The sequence below is a fragment of the Psammomys obesus genome, unplaced genomic scaffold (genome assembly GCF_907164565.1).
Source record: "Psammomys obesus unplaced genomic scaffold, mPsaObe1.curated_primary_1811, whole genome shotgun sequence".
Taxonomy (NCBI): Eukaryota; Metazoa; Chordata; class Mammalia; order Rodentia; family Muridae; genus Psammomys; species Psammomys obesus.
The window spans coordinates 1,965,693-1,990,077 of NW_026596085.1; the positions used below are offsets into that span (position 1 = coordinate 1,965,693).

The window sequence follows — 24,385 nt, forward strand, 5'->3', positions numbered from 1 at the left end:
CAGTTCCCTTCTAGGTTTCTCTGACCCAGGAAGGGAACTCAGGGGCAGTTTGTTTTGTACATGTACCATTTCCTTTCTCTCTTGTACATAAACCCTAGACCTCTCAACAAAGTCTTGCGCACCAGGCTGTTCTCTTTCTCAATTTGGGTGGGGTAGCGTTTGCCTGCATTTCAGGAGTGATGAGCCTAGAGGGCAGGGGAAGTCTGGCTGAGCAACCTTCAACTACAGAGGCAGAGAGGATGTCAGAACAGTAGCACCCTCTGCTGGTCCCAGTGGGTAGTACATGAAGAGGACAAAAGAGTTGTAGATCATGTTATAAATATTATTTAAAAAACAAAAACAGAACACATACGTCAGGGCCCAGGGACAGAGGAAGCAATGGTGGCGCCCCAGGGCCAGGTCAGGCAAGAGCAGGCACTGATGCTAAAGGGTGAGGACCCTGCCCTCTGCCACCCAGGCTGTGTCCACCAGCCTGTCTCTTTCCTGGAGACCCCCCCTCTCACACTTTACCTACTGGCATCACCCACCCCATGTGGTATGGACTGCCCATCACCGGGCTGGGGCTGAGAGCAGGACTGCACTAGTTGTCTGAGAACTAGGGGACCCTTGAACACCGAGAGCAGCCTTGCGAGGTGCTAACAGCAGTGTTTTGGGTGGGTTGCTTTAGGAAAAGTAGACACAGACCAGACAGACGAAGAGTCTGAGGCAGATGGTGAGGACCCTGGAGCCCCTGCCTCACGAAGTCCCAAGGCAGAGCGCGTAGCTCGGCGGGTCATTGGTGGTCGTCCAGCTGCTGTAGGAGCGTCCGCCTTCGCCTCTCCAGCTCCCCCTCACTCAGCTCACTTTCGGATGTGTCCCAGCCTGTCTGTTGAGCAAAGGTGGGGCTTACCTGAGCCCCCTGGACAGTGTGTCACAGGCTGGGCGGAAGCCAGGTCCTCCCATTCACCTTCTCCTTCTTGATCCCGAAGCCTGGGGAGCGGTTAGGGAGTTCCGCCTGCCGGAGCTCCCTGTCCTTATCCTGCTCTTGCTCTTTATCTTCAGTCTCCTTGCCAGCTTTCTCTTCAGGGTCTGTCTCACTGTTGGGACTGTTCTGTAAGGGGTCAGGGCCCATGTCAGCAGCTGAGAGCACAGCTGGGAGGCAGGTGCGATGACCCCACAAATCCAGAGCTCCTCTACTCACCGACTTGTGTCTTCTTTTCTTAGTTTTCTTTTTTGGTTTCTTGACTTTCCGAAGACCGTGATCTGCAGATCAACAACACATCCCCACTGAGTCCCACTGGGAGAAAAGGCTTATCCTCTTCTCTGTGTATTCCCTGCAGGTGCTCTTGGTCTGAGGAAGGCTCAATCTGCCTTTCCTTTACCCAGCTCCTCACCTGGGCAAGGAGAGGAAGGCTTGCTCCACAGTGAAGCCTTCCCATCCTGGCCAACCCTCAGAGGGGTCTGGGACCTGCTCTGCCTCTACTTCGCACCTATCACTCCGGCTCCCAGGCTCCTAGCAACTGCTTACCTGACCCAAAGAGAAGGTGGGAGGATGGGGAGCCTGGTCCTCCAAGGGCAGCACCCCCACTTTCAACCGAATCAAGTGAAGATGAGGGCTCAGAGCCAGACTCTGAGGGGTTCCGTCGCCTCCGCTTGGGGGGCCGGAGGGATGGCGGAGGCAGCTCCTCTTCATCGGACTCAGAGCCCTGGACAGATGAGTAGACAGTGGTCGGCCCGGAGGGTCTGTCTTCCAGAGGCCCTCATCTGGGGACTGGGGATGGGGACTCCAAAGCCAAGGACAGTGATGTACAGGGGAAAGATGTGTTCAGTCTATCTGGAGCAGTTCAGCCTCACCCACGTCCCTCTACCTGCTGACTCACTGAGGGCGAGTGAGAACGCTTGCGATGGTGTTTCTTGCCCTTCCTGCCATGCTTTCGGCCTTTGGTGTGGAGGTGCTGGCATTCAGTCTGCTGGAGGCAGAGGGAGAGAGGTGAGAACATTGCCTTCCTGTCTCAGCTATAGCCTTCTCCCTGTTCTAGGGCACCCTCGGGCCTCCCCCCTTCCTTGGCTGGCCAGGTAAAGAGCCTTCATGGTAATAAGGCAATGAAGGTCTCACTCAGGCCTGGGCCTTCAAAGGTGCAAAGCAGAGGAGCCCAGTACCTTACCTCCAGCACCTGCAGGAACTCCCGAAAGAGCCGGATCCGCTCCGACTCCAGGGTGATCTGCTCAAAGGCTGAGTCGCACACAAAGCGCTCACGGACCTTGAACGAGGAGAGCACTGCTGATCAGACCAGGCCCTGCCTGGCCCAGCTTGGACACCGCCACGAGAACTGGGCAGGGCTAGGGCAGAGGAAGGAAGGGAACTGGAGCTGGCCCAGGGCTTGTGCTGTGACTGGGGTGGGCCCTCAGTGGTGGAGAAGCTCCGCTGCCCTCAGGCTTGAGGGTGATTGGGGCCAGGCTGTGCTCCTGACCTCTTCCCAGGCAGTGCCCAGCTCCAGAGCAGGCACGGCCTGCCTCAGCATGCTTCGAAAGGCAGCCTCTCTGCGCCGCATCCTTCGGGCCTCCTCCTTTTCCCGTTCCCTCTCCCGTGCCTCTGCTTTCTCCAGCAGCTGAGGGCAAAGGGAAACAGAACAGGGTCAGGCATACCTTAAGAGATAGGAAGGAGGGGTCTGGACTTCTGCCATTATTCCCCAAACCCAAGATTAAGTCAGCAGGGTAGTGAAAAGGAACAAGACACTGGGATAAGTGAGAACCACCCAGCCCTGCCCATCCCCTCACACTATTGAAGGTCAGCTTGATGTTGCCTGCGTCCAGCGCAGCAGCCCTCTTGTCAAAGCTTATGACGTGGGCGAAGTCCTCAAAGGCTGTGTTCACCTCCACACAGAAGCCCCGGTCCTGTGGGCACAGCAGTGCGTGAAGGCCAGGGGCACCACAGGCCGAAGACCCAAGGCCAATAGGCAGAGGGTCAGGCTGCAAGGTGTTCAAGACTCTGCCCTCCACTGGGATCCACAAGACTTGTGACACACCTTAGAAACCATGCTAAGTCCTCATCTGACAGGCCCCATTTCCCACTGTGTGGGTTCGTGTGGAGCCAAGGAGTCAGGAAGTATCTCTGCTCTTGATAGATGACTGAGGTTTTACAACTAGGTCTTCGCTCCTCTGGCCACAGCTGGGCCTTCCTGCTGCTCGTGGAAGCTGCCAAGCATTCCTAACATCTGGTCTGTGCCTCTTGTACCGAGTGCTTACTATGTAATAGGTCCTCTGCTGAGCGCCCGGCATACTTCTTCTTTAATCCTCCCTGCCATATTAGGCCAGTCTCTAATTTTATGCAGGTAAGAAAAAATGAAATCTCTTGTTCTACTGTTAATCCCAAGCCGTGATTTCAAGCACCATACCCACCCTGACTGCACAGTGGCTCTCCAGCAGTATTAAAACTGTGTCCATTGTCTTAAGGACATGGCCAGGCTCTCTATTTGTCATCAGAAAGACCTCCATGTCCCAGTGAAGTCAGAGTGCAGAGAGTAACCTCACTTGGCCGCGCTGACACGAGAGGGAAATGGGAAAGAGTGTCACAGGCCAGCTTTCCTGTCCTTCCACACAGCTGGCTTCCCTCAGTCTTCCTGCTTGATGACAGAAGTATACTCTCGCTTTTCCCCATAGTCCTTTCTCAGTCAAGGCTCCAGCCCTTCCCAAAACATCCTCTCTCGGCGAGTTAAGACCCAGCCAGAGGACTTTGCTATAGAACTCCGTCTCCCCCCGAGGTAAGTCACAGAGACTGAAGTGCACCGTCCTGCCTCAGTGCTGGATTGTAAGCATCCCACTTGACTGGGTGCTGAGGGTCAGGCTTAGGTCCTTAGGCTTGTGTGGCAAGTGCTCCTCTCCCTAGGCAAGGCTGAACTACATCCTCCTCGCTCTCCTCCCCAGGAACACACAGCTCGCTTCACTTACAGTATCCCCCATCCTGCTTTTAGCTTCTCGAGCTAGCTAACTGCTTCTTTTTCTCACTTTCAATTCCTCGGACACAGCACAAGGGAAAGAAATATTTATCAATATCCCGTTAAAAGCAAGACACTTGACAAAAATTTTTTAAAATCTAAATGTTATTTATTTCTTACACTATATATTATCCCTAAATTACGGAGGCTGAAGAAACTGGCTCAAAAGCACTAGATAAACTTGTGGTGGTTTCAGGGCCAATGAAACAAGGAAGCCAGTTACTTCCCTTGTGTGGATATGTGTTCTGCAGAATTGCCCTTACACTAATTTTTTTTTTTAACTTAGAATCTACATTTTCCCCAGCAGTTTCAGACCCATGCCAAACTAGCTATTCTTCTAATGTATCACTCCCGCACCCATCATTTATCTTCTAGCCCAGATCTCCAGGCTTCTGCTGCTTCAAGTTCAGGGCCCTGCACTGTCCTAGGAGACAAGAGGTGATCCTACAGTCCATGTGACTGGATGGCCACAGGAACATGCAAGATCATCTGAGCTACGGCTGGGATCCCAAAGGAAGGACTAGAAATCCAAGCTGTTTTCTCAGTGTGGACAAAACCCAGTAGGCCACTAGTTCCTCTGGCTAAAAGCCGACTATCTAGTAAAGTTTACCTGTTTTAGGACAGGTGTCTACAGTTTACACCATTAGCCTGTATAAGACACTTCATTGGGTTTATTTCTTTCTGTCCAGGTTGCTTACATGGAATGCTTGTCTTCTGCAGCCAGGTGTCTGCTCAACCCTCACTGCTTAAATCCTTAACACTTAACAACAGTGCTGCCATTCGCTGCTTCCCTGAACCCTTCCATCCTCTCCCTCAACTTCACAAGCCAACCTGGCAATTCTACTTCAGTGCTTCTATCCCAGTGACTTTAAACTTCTACATTTTTTAAACATTTTGCATGTGTCAATGTAGGCACCCATGTGCTATGGCACATGTAAAATTGGTTTTCTCCAACGAGTATCAGTTCCTGAGATCAAACTCTGGTCATCAGGCTTAGTGGCATTCCTCTTTAACTACTCAACCATCTGTTAAGCCATCGCACAGCCCAATTTTCACCTTTTTGCTTTTTGTTTGTTTGCTTTTGATTTTTTCAAGACAGCTCTGTCTGTCGTGGAACTCACTCTAGACCAGGCTGGCCTTTAACTTAGAGATCCGCCTGCCCCTGCCTCCCGAGTGCTGGAATTAAAAGCATCTGCCACCATGTTTGACTCAACTTCAACCATTTTTAACAAAAATCTTATACATAGTACCTTAATGCAGAAAACAGATACAAGTTTTTATTAGAAAATAAGAAACGATCCCCTTCCAAACTTGGCCTCGACACTTGCTTATCTCAAGGGACCTATGGCATCTTGATCTTCTCATCTGCCACCTAGATTCTGTCAGAGCTGCCGGGCTGGTCTTCCTCCCTGCCGTCCTATACCTCTGTAACCCAGTGTCTGGCATGGGATGGTTCTCCAGCCTCTGTATCAGAGAGCACTGAGGGCAGGAGAGTGAGCTAAAAACATGCAGCGCAAGTACTTGTTACTGTCACTTTTGAGAGCTGGGGGCTTTAGGAGCTGAACTAGCTCTTCACTGCCACTTCCCCTGGGGATACTGAGACTGGGAAGAACTTTTCCAAGACCATCTGAGCTGATCACTTAAAATATAAAAACCTAAGCCTCTTATTTTAGCACCCGAGTCCTTTGTAAAAGCTCCAGTGGGCTTGTGGCTCCAGAGAAATAGAGAAAACCCCAGGATAATATGATGCATCTCACTCAAGACTTCGAAACATTAAACTCTTTGGGGCATTTTTTTTTTTTCAGGTTTTTAGAGATAGGATCTGTTGTGCAGCCAGGCTGACCTGCAACCCACCATTTTCCTTCCTCAGCCTTCAAGCACTGGGATCAAAGGCGCGATCCACTGCACTTGGTTTAAGTCCATATGGACCGGGTAACTGTGTTACAGTGCAACATCCATGGCTTGCTAAGGCAATGTGCCTAACAGTCCCCATGTCCCTTTCAACTGAAGATGCCAAGTTGCTATCCTCAGGAACTGGGGGTTCCCTGGGGGAACACTCGCCATTCCTGAGACAAGGACACTGATGCTTAGAAAAGTTCACACGACCATAGGGCTTAATCTGGACTTTGACCTCAAGTCCTGCTTCTAGTCACGGTAGTGGAGGAGACCTTCAAATCAGAGTACTTATTAGACTATGAGAATGGTCTACGAGAATTACTATTGGTTACTAGCAGAATTACATATTAGAATAGTATATTTCCATAAAGAAATAAACTTTTCTTCCTTTTGGAACACAGTGCTCCCTTCACTTGCTTACATTTGTAACTAGGACAGACATGGACAACTATTTCTCCAGTAGAGAAAATGACGGGGCACATGGGCTAGTGAACAGCAGCTGACACCTGCCAGCACTGAGGCAGTAAGGCGGAGTGAGGGGAAGAACGCCTCACCCTCTTCCTCTAAGAGGGCAGTGGCATCTCAGCCAGTGTCCATGGCAGGCCTTGCAGAACGAGCCCAGGGCTGACAGATCGTCCAAACTGGCAAGAGACACGGAAGATCCAGATTTTTATGTGAAGCCGGGCATAGTGGTGCACACCTATAATCCCAGCATGTGGGAAATGAAAGAAGGATCAGGAGTTCAAGGCCAGCCTGGGATATATAAGACCCTGACTCAAAAACCAAACAATACATTTTTATGTGAAATCTCCAGATTTTAAAGCATTAACAAATTCCAAATTGTTCAAAACACCATACAGGTAGGAAGGAGTATGCTGTTGGGTGTAAGTTTACAATTGCTATGCTTGCTCGCGGGCCTGTTATGCCCTTACCACCCACTTGCCTTTACTCCTGCAGTGCCCTCTGCCTCTTCCACCTACTTGTCCTGAAGGTGAAGGTCAGGGTCGGCGTTTCTTTTCCTGTCTCCGCAGTCACATTTGCCCCTGGCTAACACTCCCCATGTCTGTTTTAGGTCATGAGCTCCTATGAGCAGAGAATGATTTGCTGCTTTGGTTTTTACTTTTCTGACACAGGGTTTTCAACCTGGCTGGTACACACTTTATTGCTCAGACTGGTTTTGAACTTTTGGCACTCCTCCCTCAGGTTTCCAAGTGCTGAGAATACTGACATGCATCCCTACACTTAGCTAGAAAACGTGTCTATTTGTAGCCCCAGTGAAATCTGCCACGTTTCTGAAAAAACGTGACTTTGGGAGTCCTGGTCTAGAGAGTGGCTTGCACGCAGTCTGTCCATACATAACCCCAGTCTCCCTCACCTTAAGAATGTCCTTTATGATCTTCTTCTCATCATGAAATCGAGCCTTCAACTCCTCCACATAGAACTTGAACAAGTCCAGAGGAGTAGAGCCTGCAGAAAGGGAGAGATGGGGGCCTGGCGGGCGGCAGCTTCCCAAGGCCCAGGGTAGGGTCAAGGACAGGACCAGGGAGTGGGGTGCAGAGAGGCTGGCAGGGTAGGAAGCCAGACAAGGAGAAGCCTGGCTGCCTTACCCGGCTGGCCCAGCATGTTGGCAAAGCGGACATCAGTGCTGACTGCTGGGTACAGCTCCATCCAGGTGGACATGGAATGCAGCTGCCCTGTCTCATGCAGCTCGTCCAAGAAGGTCTGAACAGGGAAAGGCCAGTGATAGGAGAATGAGATAGGGAGGAAACATGGCCAGGGACTATGGAGGCGGGAAGGGAATGGCAGAGGGAGAAGCAGGGGCAATTCAGGCAGAGGAAGCAGAGATGAGGAGACACAGGCAGAGGCACTACAGAAGGAAGACCATGAATATACAGCCAGCAAGCCAGCCTGGAGGCATGAGTCAGAAACCTTCAGGCAGCACGATGTTCTGATTTGGCTTCAACTTCTTGCTATGACCAGCTTAGTCAACCAACTACTACCATTCCCAAGCTAAGGAAAAACTGCCTTTCTGGTTCCCACCCTGAGGCAAAAAGGACCCTTGGTCTGGCTGGCACTCATGTCTGAGGGTAGAACATACAGCCTGTCTCCCTGAAGGAGGATTACTGCACAGTGGCCTTGTGGAACTTGAAAGAGACCAGGCAACAGACAACCTGGTTCAGAGGCAGGCTTATGAAATACCTGAAATGCCTCCCGGTTCTTCCGTTGCTGGCGCCGCTCCCGAAGCCGGGCCCGTTCCCGCTCTTCTTCCTCCTCTCTCTCCAAAGCTCGGATATGCTCCTCAAAGCAGATCAGTGCATCTTCCTTATCCATGTCTATGGGCAAGGAAGAAGTAGCTCAGCACGTGCCACCTCTCAAGAATGCTTCCCCTGTGGGTGCCAGGGACTCCCAAGGGGGTGAGAAAAGTGAAGCAGGGCTAGATGGGAGCAGTCACTGTAGTGGCAGTTCTTGGGCAAAGTGTTAATTGCACTGGAAAAAAAAAATCAAGTATTCGACTCTGCTGAGTCCAGCTTTTAGAAAACACCATGTAAACCTAGTTATCTTAGAATCAGGGCATCAGAGCTGGGGAGCTGGAAGTCGGTTAGGCTTTGGTGCAGCTTCAGAAGGTGACCACAGTCAACAGTTCCTTACTACAGTTAAGGCCCACATAAGACCATCTTCACAGGAGCCACAGATGCCATCACCATCACCTCTAGGATTTTAGATTTCTACCCAGGGATCTTCCTTCAAGACACACAACGCCCAGGTAAACAGTGGATACCAGGGCTGGGGGTTGAACTCAGCACTTGCCTAACTGAGGGCCTTAGTTCAGTCCTTTCACCACAAAATAAAAAGGTGAAAAATCAACAAGATAGAGGCTGTTCTGAAGTCTATGTAAGGGCCAGGGTTCAAGCCCTAGCACCACGCAAATAAAACCAGAGGGTAATCTGAAACATCTGGAAACAGCAGAGTCCCAGAGGAGCAGTAATCACGTAACGTGAGCAGGCAGGGACAGGCTCTAAGGCCTCAGCTCAGTGAGGAGGAGAGCAGAGAGCCAGGCTTACTCTGTAGCTGCTGGTCCTGAGCAAAGCTGGGGTTATCCATGAGGTACTGCTGAGCCTGGGACCACGTGGTCTGGAAGTTGACACTACTCATCCCATCCAGGATGCTTTTCAAGGCCTGGATATTTCGGCGCCGGAGCTGCTTGGCTTGCTCCTGGAAAGCCACAGGATTCAAGTGAGGCAGGGCTGGGAAGGAAGGTAGCTACAACACCCCAGGGGGGCAAGCCTCCAGACTTGTATCCCAGGAAAGGGAAGGAATTCCAAGTCACAGACCAGTGTCATCCTTGCCCTCCCACACCCAGGGCCATTGGCCCAGTGCAGGAACAGGGAAGGTAGAAGTTCCACACCAGCTTCCAACTCAGAAGGGACATTGGCCGAGTAGAGAAACAAATAGCCAGATCCACAAGAAATTGAGGGCCAGGAGAATCCAGCTAGTGACTGTGACCATTACCTTCTCCTTCTTGGCCAGGAAGAAGAGGACATCATCATAAACTTCTTTTCGATCCCTCTCAGGGACCACAGCCCAGACCTCCAGGTCCCCAAAGGTCTGTTCTGCCCGCCTGTGGAGCACATGGGGCTGTGAGTGGGCAGAGAGCAGGCCCACACACCTGTGTGTGCTTGGGGCACCTAGCCCAGCCCAGCCCAGTACAGGCCCTGACCGGTAGCGGGTAGTAGAGGTCATGCGTTCGTGCTGCTCCAGGAAGTGCTGCAGGGTCTGCTTGGCCTCCTTGGCCCTCAGCCGGGCCTCTTCTTTCTCCTCTTTCTCCCGCTGTGCCTTGTAAGCATTAAACGCCTGCTTCTTCTCGCTCAGTTTGGGCAAGGCACTGGAGTGGACAAGTTGAGAAAAGGGAAGGACATAGCTGGAATTACCCTGCACAGCCCATGACGCAGGGACACAAAACAAGGGGAAAGGTCTCCATGACATCAGATTGGGGACCCATGCATGGACTTAGCATACAGGTGTCCAGGTTATGGGTGGGGTGAGGAGTACGGCCAACAACTTCCGGACCCCGCTGTCTCCGTGCTCTCAAGTTACCATCAGGTGCCTGTCTTGTTACGGCCCTATTTCTCTAATTTCAATTCAGCTCAAGGCAATAATCACCTAGTGTCTCACAGCTTACCTTTCCCTCTTCTCATCCTGGAGCTACTCTAGCTTTTCTTGCACCCCATTCCAGCCACCTGGACCCAAGCGTCAACACTCAGTTGGGAGTCAGCTCAAGCTGGGGCATCTGAGGGAGCTCAAGCCTACCTGTAACGGGGGTCAGTGACTACCATCTTCATAGCCTGTTCCCACGAAGCGTTGGAAGGGACAGCCTAGAACAGAGAGGCATAGGTCTTGGAGCCTGCTCACTTCCAAACCCTCCTCCAGGCCTTCCCTGGGAGCCCCACCCCCAGCACCTTGTCCCTTAGCAGCTCTTTGAATGCCTGCTTTGCCTTCTCCCGGTTGCTCCAACTGAGGCTAGATCTCTCTGGCTCTGGCTTAGCTTCCTCCTCTTCCTGTGGTAGCCGATGCTGTCCAATAGAACTGGAGAGTGGAAGAGACTCAGAGCCGAGGTCCACAACCCTACAGTTTTCAGTGCCCTTCACTCCAGGCAATTTATTGTCCTTCTCTTACTCCCCAGGGAGCCTTTCAGAGGTCATGTTTAGCTCTTCATCTGTCCCTCCCAAAGCTCTCAAGAGAACGAAGATTGGGAGCTTGAGGCTGCAACAAAAAGGAGGTAACTCTTACCTGCTGGGGCCCTCTTCCCGCTGTAGGAACCCCTGCTCCAGGGGTTGGGCAGCCTCCAACACATCACAATCTTCACTTCGCCCTGGCTCAGGTTCCAGGAGGGCCATGGGCACCGGGATGGGACCCGGAGGTATAGGTGGAGGGTCAGGTTGTGGCTGAGGTGGCTGTGGCTGCAGTGTCTGTGGCTGCTGGGTCTGCTGTTTTCTGCAGGAAGCCAAAGGGTGGTGGCGTATTAAAGCAGGGACAGGCAGGTAGCCGAGGAGGCTGGATCTAAAGCAGCTGACCCCAAGTGACCCACAGAGGAAGGATGACATGCTCCCACTCTCTCCCTCAAGTGCTCCATGGAAGGAAGGACACATGGGCAAGACACTTACCCTGCAGACTCTTGTTTGACTAGGGCTGCAAGGGGAAAAGACAACCGTCACAGGGAAGCCAAGGACGCCCAGCACCTTGCCCCATCCTCCCCTCTACCTCCAGGACCCCTCACCTTCCAGGTCATCCAGGTCCTTGGGCCGGGTCCAACGGGACTCCTGACTCTGGTTGTTGTAGTAGTAAGGCTTTCCTGTGTCTGATTTGTATTCTTTCCAGGGACACTGGGACAGGAGCAGCTGTAAGAGGACAGGTCAAAAGTCATCAGCAGCTGGAGGGCTCTCCAGCCCGTCAGGGGAGCTAAGGGGACCCAGCGAAGAGAGGACACAGTAGTCTTTAGTTGTCACCTGGCCTTGCCTGCATGGGGGAAAGTAGACCTCCTAAGATCATAGAGTGGTAACTCCAAGAGGCATGGAGGTGGCCAGGGATCTTGGGGTCAGAGGAACCACAATGAGAATGGTTAGAGGTTCAAGGCCAAGGACTTGGAGGGGCCAGGGAAGCTGGAAGGGAGAGCCAGGAAGCCCTCTCAGGACCTCTGCCTTGGACTGGAGCGCGCGGGGCTTCTCCCACACGGACTGCTTGTCGTCAGCGTTGTAGTAGTAGACACGCCCATCAGGGGCCACATGCTCACTCCATAAGGCCCTCTGCGGAAGAAAGAGGGAGGCACAGAATCATGGTGAGACTCCTTCCCCAAAGTGAGTTTTGGGTTAAGTCACCCAAAGACTTAACCATCAGCCTCCCTCTCACTTTCTACCCAGAGACCTAAGCTAGAAGCACTCACCGGAGGGCCTGTCCCAGCCACAGCAGCTAGAAAAGAAGGCAAAGGAGACCTACTTAGCCCTTGCTGCAAAGCCCCATCTTCCCACTCAGTCTTCCCTTACTCCATCCCGTAAATGTCCCCCTGATGCCATCATCATCCCAAAATCCCTGGCATCCCAACAGGCATGATCCAGCGTGGGCTCCAGTCCATGGCCCCCTCTCCCCTGTGGCCCCCCAACCTCCGAGCCTGGGGGGAGCAGGCCCCCAGAAGACTCACAGCTGGCGGTGTCCGCACCCGGAGCCGTCTGCCGAAGAAAGAGGAGGGGGAAGGGTTGGGGCCAAGCCCAGTGGCCCCCAGGACCCAGGCCATGGGGGATAGAGAAGCAGGCCAGGCCAGGATCTGTGTGTCCTGTTCCCAGGGATCTCTGCCCTCTAACAGTCCTGTTCCCTCCACCCCGACCAGGGCTGTGACTCTCAGATCCCAGGGGTTGTCGCACAGTAGCTCCTTTCTTCATTTTCCACAAGAGTGTTTTGTTGAATCAACTCCTGAGATCCATCTCTTCACAGTAGAGGTCAAAATTCTACACCCAACTCAAGACTCCACTACACTGAGCAACAGCACAAAGAAGGTGCCACTGCCCTTTCCAGAGGGAAAGAAGATGTGATATGAAGAAACCTTCTTAGCGTGTCTAGAATGCAAGAGCATCTGAATGGGTGTGTTCTTTAAGGTGTTGGGTGTATCATGAGAAGTAACAAGATAGAGAGCATATTGCCTTTGTCCCACTGCGGGTGAGCGGGACACTAGAACTGCTGAGTGTGTGGCTGACGAGGATGTGAACGTGAGGAGTGCTGCCAGGGACCACGGTAGATACAACAAGAGGGAAGGAACACATCTAGGCACAGAGTGCAAGATACAGCCTGCTTCCTGCTAGCCCCTAGCGCTTACCGCTGCAGTGACGGGCACCGCTGGCATCAGCATCCCTGGCATCATTGGAGGTACCATTCCTGGTATCTATGGATAGAAAGACCAGCAGCCAATATTAGAGTAAGTAAGGGCTAAGCAAAAATAGTGTCAGAGTCAGGCTCCCTAAGAGATCCCTTTGGGTTTCCGACCCTCACCTGGTGCACAAAGGTTCTGGACACTCACCATGCCTGAGAGCGGTCTTACTCACTCAGCAGGCAGACTGGCACAAGTCTGGCCCAAAGTTCCCTTCCCTCCCCAGTTCCTAAAGCCCAGATCCTTACTCTTGTCTCTTTCCCAGCTAAAAAACCCCTGGGGAAAGAACAATTACCTGTGTAAGTGGTGGTGGTGCCCCCATTGGTGGAAGCATTGGGGGTAGTATACCAGGTGGCATGGGGGGAATGGCTGGTGGTCTCTGACTCATAGGGGGGAGCCCCATCGGAGGAAAAGGAGGTGGGATCCCTGGAGGGGGCATCTGGAATAAGTAAAGAAAAAGAAACTCAACAGAGGGCACTGTCTTATGATGGCAAAGCCCCCCTATCTCAAGTACTACCCAGCCCTCATCTTGGCCTGCAGGTGATTACAACACTTTCATTTGAGAAGGAAAAGGCATAAAACTGTCTCCCCCTCTCTACTGAGAAAGACAGATAACCGAGGAGTTCTCGGGCATAATGGCAAGCACACAGCTTCCTAAGAAGTAAGGAAGGGAGAGGAAAAGGGCAAGGAGACACTACAGACTGGGAGGCTGAACTCCCCCGCAGAGACCTTCAGGTGAGTGAAGGAGAAGGCAAGGGTCCCAGGCTCCTGCCTCCCATCCCTTTCTAGCTCATGACCAACGCTATTCCAGCCCAAACTCAGAGGCCTTCTAAAGAGCACAGTAAGGATGCTTCAAAAGAGTGAAGCCTCCCTAACCCTCACTCTACCGGGAGTCTTCCTCTTCCACCTCTCCTACCTCAAGTCCCCTGGTATCCCAAGGACAAAGCAAACAGGGAGAACTGTCACTCTACGAACTAGAGCTTGAAAGCAGCTGTCCCCACCCCAGAGCTCAACACGACCCATCTTCCAAAGGCAGCAAAGGGGTGTGTAAAGGTCCTTGCTGGCAACACGGCAGTGGTAGGGTAGGGGCTGAGGGTGCAGGCTGGAAAAGCCACGCCCAGGGAAACACAGAAAACTTACGAAGGGTGGTGGCATCATGGGGGGCCCCGGTGGGAAGGGGGCAGGCGCTGCTGGGGGCCGGGGACCAGAATCGGGAACCGACTGTTGAGGGAGAGAAAAGTCATAGGACCCAGGATGGGCACAGAGATGGGCTTTTGCAGAAGGCAAGCAGAAAGGATGAGGATGAAAGAGAAACAGGTTCAGGAGGGAGTTTCCAAGCCCCATTTCCTGCCCATCCCAGGCCTGAGCCCTTCAGAGCTCCGCTCTCCAGTGCTAGCCCAGAAAGCCAGCTGACAGAGCCTCCATGTCATCTTTATTTTGGGAGTTCCCACTGTGCCAAAGCCACAGCAGAGGCCCAGGAGGCTCTGCAACAGGCATCTGTTCCTCCCAGGCCCTCAACATGTTCTCTTGCACCTCTCTCAAGCCACTTAGGGGCTGACTTTTTCCTTGTTCAGCTCACTGGGTTGCAGATTCAGTCCAAAGCTGTTGTTCCTTTACACTCTCTGGCCAGATGCACGCTCACTCATCCACCTGCTTCCACTTCTCCCGAACTGGACCATCCTCCCACCTCTGATGGCACCACCCTTTACAAACCCTCAACATGGACACAGCTTGCACAGCCTGAGTGTTCCTGTCTTCCCCCTAGTGGCTGACCACATGATGCTGTTGAAAATGGCTTTCGATTCCTCCTTTATCTGATCCCCCTTCTTAGTTGCCTCATGTACACACTTTTGTTATCACAATGTTTGCCTGGGTATGTTTTTCCCGAGTAGAGGGCAATGCCATACCAGAGGCTGAGATCACATGACTTGCTGAAAGCTGGATTCCAGGTCCCTGCCTCAGAGTCTGGCACATAATAGGTACTCAATAAATACTGAATGACCTTAAAACAAAAGCAAATCTCTGTATAAAAGTTTCCAATTCTAAAGTACAATTCTATGTATTATATATGTACAGAATGATAGATGTACAAATCTGTGTGTATATATGCATAAAATGATAGATGAAGAAAATCTTCATTTCAACATGTAGACAGAGACGAGAATAAGCCTAAATATTCATCAGTAAAGACTCACCAAATGCAAACATAAAATGGAACTCTACACAGTCCTAAGAATGAGGGAACTCATTACTCAGATAAGGCTCAATGCCAATGTCTTCCCATGCACTGGTAAGTTGGGGGAGGTGGGGCGCAGTGAGGCTTTATCGAGTATATAAATACCAGTGATAAGATACAAAAGACAGAAGGGAAGAGACTGTTGACAGCATGCCATTTTGTGTCTTATGGATGTGGCTTTTTATGGATAAATACATGGCCTCATTACCTGCTCAGAAACATCTGGGGGTGGGACAGTTGCTTAGCACTTAAGACGCTTGCCTGCTCTCCCAGAGGACCTAGGCTTAGGTTCCCTGCGCCCTCAGAGTGGCTCACAACTATGTATACCCCAATTCCAGGAGATCTGACACCTCTCTGGCCTCCATGAGTACCAGCAGACATGGTGCACAGAAGTACATTTAGGCAAATACTTAAATACACAAAACTTTTTTTTTTTTTTTTTTTTTTATTTTTGGGGGCTGAAGAGATGGCGAGATGATAAGATGGCGAGATGACTTAGTGGGTAAGACCACTTGCTGCATGAGTATCTGGGTTTGGATGCCAACACGCGCACACACACGCACGTGCGCACACGCACGCACACTATGCATGCTTGTAATCCCAGTGCTAACTTCAGTGAGAGGCCCTGTCTTGAGCAAAGAAAGCAGTGAGGGATGAACAAGATGCCTGTCATCGTCCTCTGGCCTCTGTGCACACAGACAGGCACATTTGTGGTTACTGTTTTGTTTTTGTGATAGGGTGTCACTACGTAGCCCTGGCTGCCCTAGAACTATCTCACTCTACAGACCAGACTAGCTTACAACTCAAGAGAGCCTGCTGCCTCTGAGTCGGGTGCTGGGTTAGAGGTGTGCCCACGCCTGGCTAGTGAGGGGTGAACTCGTGTTAATGGGCTGCTCTTTTTCCTAAGTGGAGGCTGAGCGCAGCACAAGAGCTCCAGGGAGAGGAGGCAGCTCGGACGATCAGGAGGCGCCTCACAGCTGATTCTCCATTACCCACTCCTGAGGAGGCCTGGGCAATTAAAACTGCTTTCTAGCCTTTGTCTCCAGACATAATTTCTTTTACCCTGTCCTAAGCAGTTATGTGCCAAGCTACTGCAATTCTCTCTTTTTTGTCTCCAACTAACTGTGCTGTGCCTGTCCTCTGGAAGTTTATCTATATAGAATGTCGGAAATGACTTGGCATAGGAGGAAATCAAGTTCTGTGCTCTACTCTTCCACCTGAAGGGGCTTAACAGCCTCTTTCACCTCCCAAATAATCAGCCTTCAGTCTCATCAGGCCCAGTACCACACAGTGTCATCCAGTCATCTGTCAACAGAGAGACTTAGGGTCACTGTCTATTGCTTCTTTGATAATACATTATTACCAAGTTCTCTTTAGTTTTAGCTCCAAAAGATATAGTTAGTCTAGGTATTTTTCCATCCCCCCCACTTTTTATCCAACCCACCTTTTCCATCTGATTTACTCTGTGGCTTCCAAATTGCTCTGCTCAGATCCACTTCAGTCTGTACCCACAGTAAACTCTTCAGACTGTATCTGAGACCCAAAAGCACCTGCTTAGAATTCTCCACTGATTTCCCACTGCTCTAAACACCGAAGCCCAACCATGCCTTTGAGTCCAATGACCTTGCCAGCCTCTTCCACACCTGTCTTCTGTGTTCCAGCCACACCCAGTTCTCCCGCCTCAGGTGTTCACCTGTGCAAGTGGTGCCACTCCTGCATCCTAGATAACACTTCACACCCAACAACCACTGCCAGTGACAGCCCTTACCAGCCCACTGCACCAGCCAGAGCCCTTCACGTGCTCGACACCACACACTTCCTGCCAGGAGTCATCTAGTGGAAGTCTACAATCATTGGTGTCATTCCAAATATGCCGTCTCATGTGGCACTAAAACAGACTCTGAAACATGGATCCTCACTACACCTTAGATTTAGTGAACTACAACATTTAGTGCAACCCTGCTAAAATGAAGACTCTAAAGCAAAGAGGTAAATTCAGCATGGTAGCTCAACACGCTAATCCAGCACCTAGCAAACAGAGAGAAGAGGATCAGGTCGGTGTGGGCTGCAGAGACTCTGCCCCCAAAATAAGTAAGAAATGGCCACCTCACTAGCTCAGTGGCTAAGGAGCTTGCCTTCAAGCCTGAGGACCGGCACGTGATCCCTGGGGCCACCTGGCGGAAACAGAGAACCAACCTCCACCGCTTTCCTCTGACGACACTTGCACTACAGCACATGCACAACCACACAAAAGGAGCAATAGAAATGTCAGGGAAAATTCGGGTGGGAGGGCAGGAGAAGGCAGGCGCTGACACTGGTTGGTTGACTTTGCTGGTCTTATTGAGCCCCGCTAAACTTGGGGGCCACTAATAAGGCCTACTATCAAGACAACGCAACTGCCCAGCCATGGTGGTGCACCTTTAATCCCAGCACTCAGGAGGCGGAGGCAGGAGGATCTCTGTATTCAAGGCCAGCCTGGTCTATAGAGTTAGTCCAGGACAGCCAGGGCTACACAGCGAAATCCTGTCTTGAAAAACCAAAAACAAACAAAACACCCCCCAAAAGAAAAACAACAAAAAAATCCCACCACAATTAGAGCTTGAGGAGACCTGAATACAGCACCCCAAATGCTCCCCTCAACCACTTTTGAGACAGGGTATCACTTTACAATAAGGTTGACCTGGAACTCCCTATATATCCCTATATATCTAAGTCTGGCCTCCAACTTGCAACAAAACAACCTGCTTACCTTAGCCTCTCAAGTGCTAGGACTCCAGACATGTGCCAGGGTTTGTTGTTTTGAGGCAGTGTCTCCTGTAGCCTCGACTAGCCCTGAACTCCTGATCCTCTTGCCTCCTCCTCTAAGTGCTGGAATTACAGGAGCACCAGCAACACTCTTTTGTCACATGAGAGAGGTGAGACAGAGTAACAGCCAAATGTTAAAACAGGCCTACAGCTGGCTTCAGATGAAGCTCAAATGAATCCCCTTGTTCTCCCTTAGAAGCACAATGCCTGCCACAGAAAGCAGGTGTTTTTCATACTAACCTTTCCAAAAAAAAAAAAAAAAACTACAAAGGTACCTTATTGCCTACCCTATAAAATTCCTCATCTTAGAACCAGGTATTTTTTATTTGGCACGTGCCTTTAATTTGGGAGGCAAAGGCAGGTGGATCTCTGTAAGTTCAAGGCTAGCTGGATCTACATATTGAGATCTAGGAAACCCAGAGTTAGAGGGACCCTGTCTCAAAATAAATATATGAATTAATAAATTGGGTATGGTGGTGCCCACCTCTAGTCTCAGCACTTAGGAGGCAGAGACAGGTACATCTCTGGGTTTGAGGCGAGCCTGGTCTACAGAGTAAGTTTCAGGACAGATAGGACTACACAGAGAAATCCTGTCTCAAAACACAAAAATTTCTTTTCTTCATCTACTTCCAAAACCGTTTAAAACAATCAATCCCACATGTGGCCTTTCCTGTGCCTGGGGCTTCCAGTTCCCTTCTGTACCCTCTCTTGTTCATGATGAGGCAACATTCACTCCTTCATTTTATTCCCCACTACCCCCCACACACACGCAGAGTGGCATGCTGCTCTGAGAATGTTCACTGGGCTTCTGAGAGTACCCACCTTCCCCTCCACTCTGCTATATCTTAGAAGTGAGCTTTCTTTTTCTCTTTTTCTTTTCCATTTCATAGTGTTGGAAGACGGGGGAGGGGGGGCACATGAGCATGCAGAGGCCCAAAGCTGATGCTAGGAATCATCCTTGATCAATCTTCTACTTCAATCCTTGAGGAAAGCTGGGTTTCTCAATCAAAGTCAGAACTCACCGATATAGCCAGCCTCACTAGCTATATTGCTCTGGTTATCCAGTCTCTCTCTGCCCTCAAGGCTAGAATTATAGGGAGGCTGGCATTTCTGTAGGTTCTAGGGATCTGAACCCTAGACCTGCTGGCACAGAAGCACTTAAGCCGCTGAGCCACCTCCCCAACCTGAGTTTTCTCTTTTGTAAACTTCGCCTGATTGTCTAGACTGGGCCCTCACCTGAAGTGCTTTGATGAACCAGTCTCATTCTTAACCTTGGTGGAGTTTTGCATACAACCTAAAACAGTTTGTACTAAGTTTTTTTTTTTTTTTTTTTGTTTTTTGTTTTTTGTTTTTTGTTTTTTTATGTAAACTCTCTGAGTACAGTCTGTGATAGGAACCGGTAGAATAGCAGAGATTCTTTACCTTGGTGGAAGGCAGCTGGCATCAAATCCTCATATGGGAAAAGTTACATGAGAGTAAGGCTAACTCTATATGAACTGCACGTGAATACTAGGATGGAGACTTCTGGCCAGAACTCAAACACAGGCTTATTTCAGTCGCTACCCGGGGAAGACAGAGCAATGGGGTGAATGTAAATGGAACTCTCGAGACTTCCCTTCCCCAGGCTTCTCCTGGGCTGTCCTTTCTTTCCTGCTCCCCCCACCTGCTATAATACCAATACAACTCTAGGACTCTTAGACTTCTGATGAACTCTGAAATGACCAGTGCCAAAGGACAGAAGAAAGGAAGCTGAAAGAGAAGCAGACCTGTCAGTCTTCTCTGGGGAGAGACAGTGAGGAGACACTTGGCCATCTCGTCAGCATATATTCAAGGAGACCAATGGGAACATCCTGACACAAAACGTAACCAATTCTCAGCCTCAAATCTAAGGGGCACCTCAGAACTGAGCTTTCAGAAGAACAAAAAAAGACAAAAATAGAGAAACAGAGGGAAGAGAACAGAAGTAACAGCTAACAGGTAATGTTTACTGGGTGCATATTATGAGCCAGAATCACACCAAACCGTCATTTAATCCTTACAACCATTTCATAAGTTATCCCCACTTTATAAAGAAGCTGAGGTTGTCACAGGCTACTTGCTTGGCTATGGTTCTAAGAGATTAAATGGCAGAGGCAGGTTTTGAATCCCAGCAGTCTGACCCCGTTAAAGCTGCCTCCCAGAAAGAAGGACTGTGCCACAGATGACATTTCTTAGCCTAGACTTCATTCTTTTCTTCTTATCCCAATCCTCGAACAATCCTGAGCCTGGTGATCCTAGGTAGGCCTCAGCTGCTTTACTTTCACGCACTGAAGGAAATGTTAGAAAATGAAGGCTAGGAGGTATATTTCTCAGAAAGAGGTAACCATCATCAAAAACAATAGCGTTGGGAGTGTGGCTCAGGAGCAAAGCACTTGCCGACGTTACGAAGGCCCTGGTTCTTTTGCTGTCCAGCACTGCAGAGCACAGCTGAGCCCAATCACCCCTAGTCTCCACTGACCTGCCAGCCCGAACAGGACCGGCCCCTCCCCCACCCACTTCCTAGCCACGCTGGTGTGAGAGAGAGCCTAGCATTTCTCCTGCTCCCCCAAAGAGCCTGGAGATCTTTCTAGGATACCATTTCTGCTTCCCTATCACCTCTTCACTCTCTTGAACTTGTTACTTCTGGCTCTCATCTTTCTGAACCAGGATTCCACTTCCTCTATTTACAGAGCCCTCCCAATCCTCCCAAGAGGATTCCCAAGGCCCAGGCAGGCGAGGACCCGGCCTTGCAAGCTCTAAATCTTTGAGCCACAAATCCCGGTCCAGCCGAAGGTCTTCTCCTCTCCAACTTCATGCTTCCCTCATCCCAGTACCCATTTGCCTAAATTCCCTCCTCAAATCCCGCCCTCTCTCGGAACTGATGGAGTCTCAGTATATCACATCGCCCATTTTCCTTTTCAAAAGTCAATGGAAAATCCAAGGCCCAAAGAAAGGTAGTGACTTGCCCAAGGTCACACAGAGTTATCACGGTCTGTCTGAAGGCAGAGCCAGGGTTGGGACCAGGGGCCTCTGCTCATCCATTTCTTAGACTACTCCAGCTCTGAGCATGAAAACCAGGAACCTCTGTTTCCTCAGAAGCCCCCTCCTCACCTCAGGAGACAAGGTTTTGTGACCGTAGGAGGGTCCCCTAAGGTCCTAGGGCACTGAGGGCTTCCGCAAGAACCAAGCTGGGTCTGGGGGAGGGGCACGGGGCACGCCAATAGCCCGGGATTGGTAACTGTGGCTTCCGTCTCTCCCCGCCTCCTCTTCCCGACCTTCCTCCAGACACACCGTTCACTCCATCCCTTTCTCCCGCTCACACGGAGCCTCCGCTCGCCGTCCCCTCAGCCCCCGGCCGCACACCCCCCGCCATGCTCCATTATGGCCTCCCCGCCCCTTCTACCCCAAATCCCCGCCCCCACCCCCCTACTGAGCTCCTTTTCCTCGGCCCTCCGTCCCCTCGCCCTCCCTCAGGGTCCCGGGTACCCCGGCGGCACCCCCGCCTCCCCGGCCCGAGCCCGGGCCGCAGGGGGCGCTGTGGGACAGCCCCGGGCCTCTCCACCCCCGCGCGGGGACGTTACCATGCCAGAGCCTCAGAGCAGCTGGGCCGGCTCGGCCCACTCGCCAGTAAAAGCAGCTCTGATTGGCCGGGCTTCGGCCGGGGGGGCGGGGCCAGCGGGGGGTCGCACCCCTTCGTGGCCGGGGCTCCCGTGGCCCTCGCCGAGGAGCGGAGCCCCCAACCGGCCCGGTGTGCCCGGCCCGGCTCCGCCCCCGGCGCGGAGAGCCAGGCACCGCCCCCACGTGCGCAGGGTCCTGGGCCCGCCCCCGGGGGCGGGGCGCGCCCGCTCCCGCCTCTGACTGACAGCGCGCCTGCCGAGCGGAGGGCGCGGAGCTCGGCCCCGCCGCGCGCGCCCCCGCGGCCTCCTGGCGCTCGCGGGCGGGAGCGGGCCGTTCCTTCCCGCACCGTGGCGCCCCACGGAGCGGTTTCTCGTTCCTGTGTTTTGCCTTTCAGTTCCTAGTTCAAGAGCTCTCAACTGAACACCTGTTCCAGGAGCCGTCTGTGTCGGGCGCGGCCCACAGATGCCCTAAACCAGTGCCCACGTGCTTGCTTAACCCCGAGGGCACGTCTGGAAAGCTCTGGCCCCGCAACGTTTATAAAGTGCAATAGATGCTCGGTTATGCGGACGGGGGAACTCGCGGCTGCTTAGCGGGTGTGCTGAAGTTCTTGGGTGGCACCTGGCCACGGCTGGCCCGGGGTGGAAGCATGGCACCTCTTTTCCCTCCAAAGCCGGGGTGAAGAACTTGCCTGTTTGCTTTGGCAGCTTTGTGAGCCCGACTCAGGAAAACGCCCTTCTATGTCTATAGACAATTTTGGCGTTGTCAATAGTGTGTTAAGGTTCCCTCTGTTCCTCAGGCAGGAAGAACGTCAAGGGGGAAAAGGCAGACATGAGGAAAAGAAGCCCTTCCCCCGGGATCTAATTTGTCTTTCCTGAAGCCATCTCAAATAAGTGTGTTCTCTCCTTTAACTTTTCTTGTTTTTATTTTGTTTACTTATGGTGTGTGTGTAGAGGCACTTCATGGAGGAAGAGGGTAACCGGCAAGGAATCAGTTCTCTTCTTTGACCATGTTGGTCCTGGGGATCAAAATCATGGGTCAGACCCGGCAACAATCGCCTTTTCTTTCTGAGTCCTCCCACCTTTAATAAACTCACCTTTTACCTTTTTTTCTGCCTTACCTGAGTAGATATACCTAAGAGGGAAGAGAACTCGGGCTATTGGCGGCAGTGCTGGGCTTCACCCCCGGCCCCACTGACTGTTAAATAGCTGGACTGCCTCAGATGAGGACCTTGTCTTACACTTTACAGCGCGCTTGAGGCAAGAACAACACAAGTGGTTCAGAGGTTCCAAGAAATTTTGTTACCTTTATTTATTTTATTTTTTTTGAGACATGATCTTCTGTGTGGATGAGGCTAGCCTGGGAGTCCTGGGCTCAAGTCAAGTCAATGCTCTTAGCCTCCTCAGTAGCTAAGAATCTGGGCACATGCCGCCACACCATCAGGCCTGCAGGAACACACGTCACGTGACTGTTGTTGTACCAGAGATTGTGCGGGTACATGTGGAGGTCAGAGGACAACTTAGGGTGATAGTCCTTAGACACTGCCCACCTTTGCTTGCTTGCTTCTCTTTCTCTCTCTCTCTCTCTCTTTCCTTTCCCTTCCTTCCTTCCCTTTCTTTTTCTTTCTTCTTTCTTTCCTTCCTTCCTTACTCCCTCCCTCCCTCCCTTCCTTTCTTCCCTTTCTTGCTCAGGTCTTTCTGGTCAAAAACTCACAAAGTAGGCTAGACTGGCCTCATTGCAGCCCAGCGCTGGACTTAGAGACTCACCCTAACTGCCGGGCATGGTAGTGCACACCTATAGTCCCTGCACTCAGGGAGGCAGATGCAATTGGATCTCTGCGAGTTTGAGGCCAGCCTGGACCTGGGCTATAAAGTCCAGGACAGACAAGGCCACACAGAGAAACGCTGTCTGGAAAAAACAAAAGCAAACAAACAAGGTCACCTTACCATGCCCAGTCTTTCAACATGGCTTTTGGGAACTCAGTTCCTTGTGCTTTTGAGGCAAATAGCACAACTGAGCTACGTTAGATTTTGTTTGTTTTCATTTTAGTCAGGCATTTGGACATACAAAAACCCAAATCAAAACAAACCATGGTTTGCTGTTAGCTTAGGGGCTTCATTTTTGTGTTGGTTTTTTTTTTTTTTTTTTTGTTTTACTGTGTAGTCCAAGTTGACCTAGAATTTAGCATATAGCCAAGACTGGCCTTGAATTCATAATCTTGCCTCTGCCTCCCAAGTGCTGGGATTATAGCATGAGCCATCACTGTAGGCAGACAAATGTTTTTAAAGGGCAAATGAATATATTAAAAAATTTCAAGACAAACAACAGACCCTTGCCTTGTTTATCTTCTCTCTGGAGACAACCATTTTCACAACTTTTAGTGTTTTGTTTTGTTTTGTTTTTTCTGTTGCTATTGTTTTGGATTGGTTTTTGTTTTTTTTGTTGGCTGGTTGTTGTATCTATGTCCCTTTCTAGCTTCACTCCTTCCCACAGGGTGAGGAATCCAAGAAGATATCCTAACCCAAAGCTACTTACTCCCTTATAGATCATATATGAATTCAGGGATGGTGGAATCGCCTACCCAGTTTGTTCCCTTGGCCAGCCCCATTTCTGGTTGGATTCTCCCATTCCTCCTCAGGGAGACCTTGCTGATGATGTGGGCATCCCTGGGCCTGAGGAAGAACCAAGGGCAGCTATTTGCAGAAAGAGTTTCAGCACAAACTGGAAGTCACTGACCCTGTGAGGTTCTCTCCAGACAGGACACAGCTAAGAGCAGAGCGGAGAGGAGCAGAGTGAGAAAGGGCTGGGTACTGCCATTTCTCCTGCAGAATTCTGTAGAGCTCAAAAAACTCTAATTTAGAATCTGGCCTCTCAGGTACATTTTTAGGAAATTAAGTTTTAGAATGTATTTTACTTAACAGTTCCTTG

At 51.1% G+C, this 24,385-nt stretch overlaps 1 protein-coding gene across 6 annotated transcripts; it reads right to left on the reverse strand.

The window, feature by feature from the left end:
• Nucleotides 1–308: 308 nt before the first annotated feature.
• Nucleotides 309–21,502, reverse strand: Prpf40b (pre-mRNA processing factor 40 homolog B). 6 transcript variants are annotated; one of them, XM_055626940.1, is made up of 26 exons: nt 21,424–21,502; nt 13,924–14,004; nt 13,079–13,222; nt 12,733–12,798; nt 12,064–12,091; nt 11,809–11,834; nt 11,561–11,671; nt 11,146–11,266; nt 11,033–11,057; nt 10,659–10,862; nt 10,328–10,454; nt 10,179–10,243; nt 9,589–9,753; nt 9,381–9,489; nt 8,933–9,083; nt 8,070–8,203; nt 7,478–7,592; nt 7,246–7,337; nt 2,758–2,874; nt 2,451–2,588; nt 2,145–2,240; nt 1,860–1,946; nt 1,508–1,685; nt 1,181–1,242; nt 947–1,090; nt 309–865 (listed from the first exon to the last, which is right to left on the reverse strand). In XM_055626940.1, the coding sequence occupies exons 1-26, from the start codon at nt 21,424–21,426 to the stop codon at nt 773–775; spliced, it is 2,682 nt and encodes an 893-aa protein (XP_055482915.1). In that variant the 5' UTR covers nt 21,427–21,502; the 3' UTR covers nt 309–772. The 6 variants fall into 6 exon arrangements, with proteins under 6 accessions (XP_055482915.1, XP_055482912.1, XP_055482914.1 ...); XM_055626937.1 differs by having other exon boundaries at nt 1,848–1,946; XM_055626939.1 differs by having other exon boundaries at nt 1,860–1,949.
• Nucleotides 21,503–24,385: the final 2,883 nt, after the last annotated feature.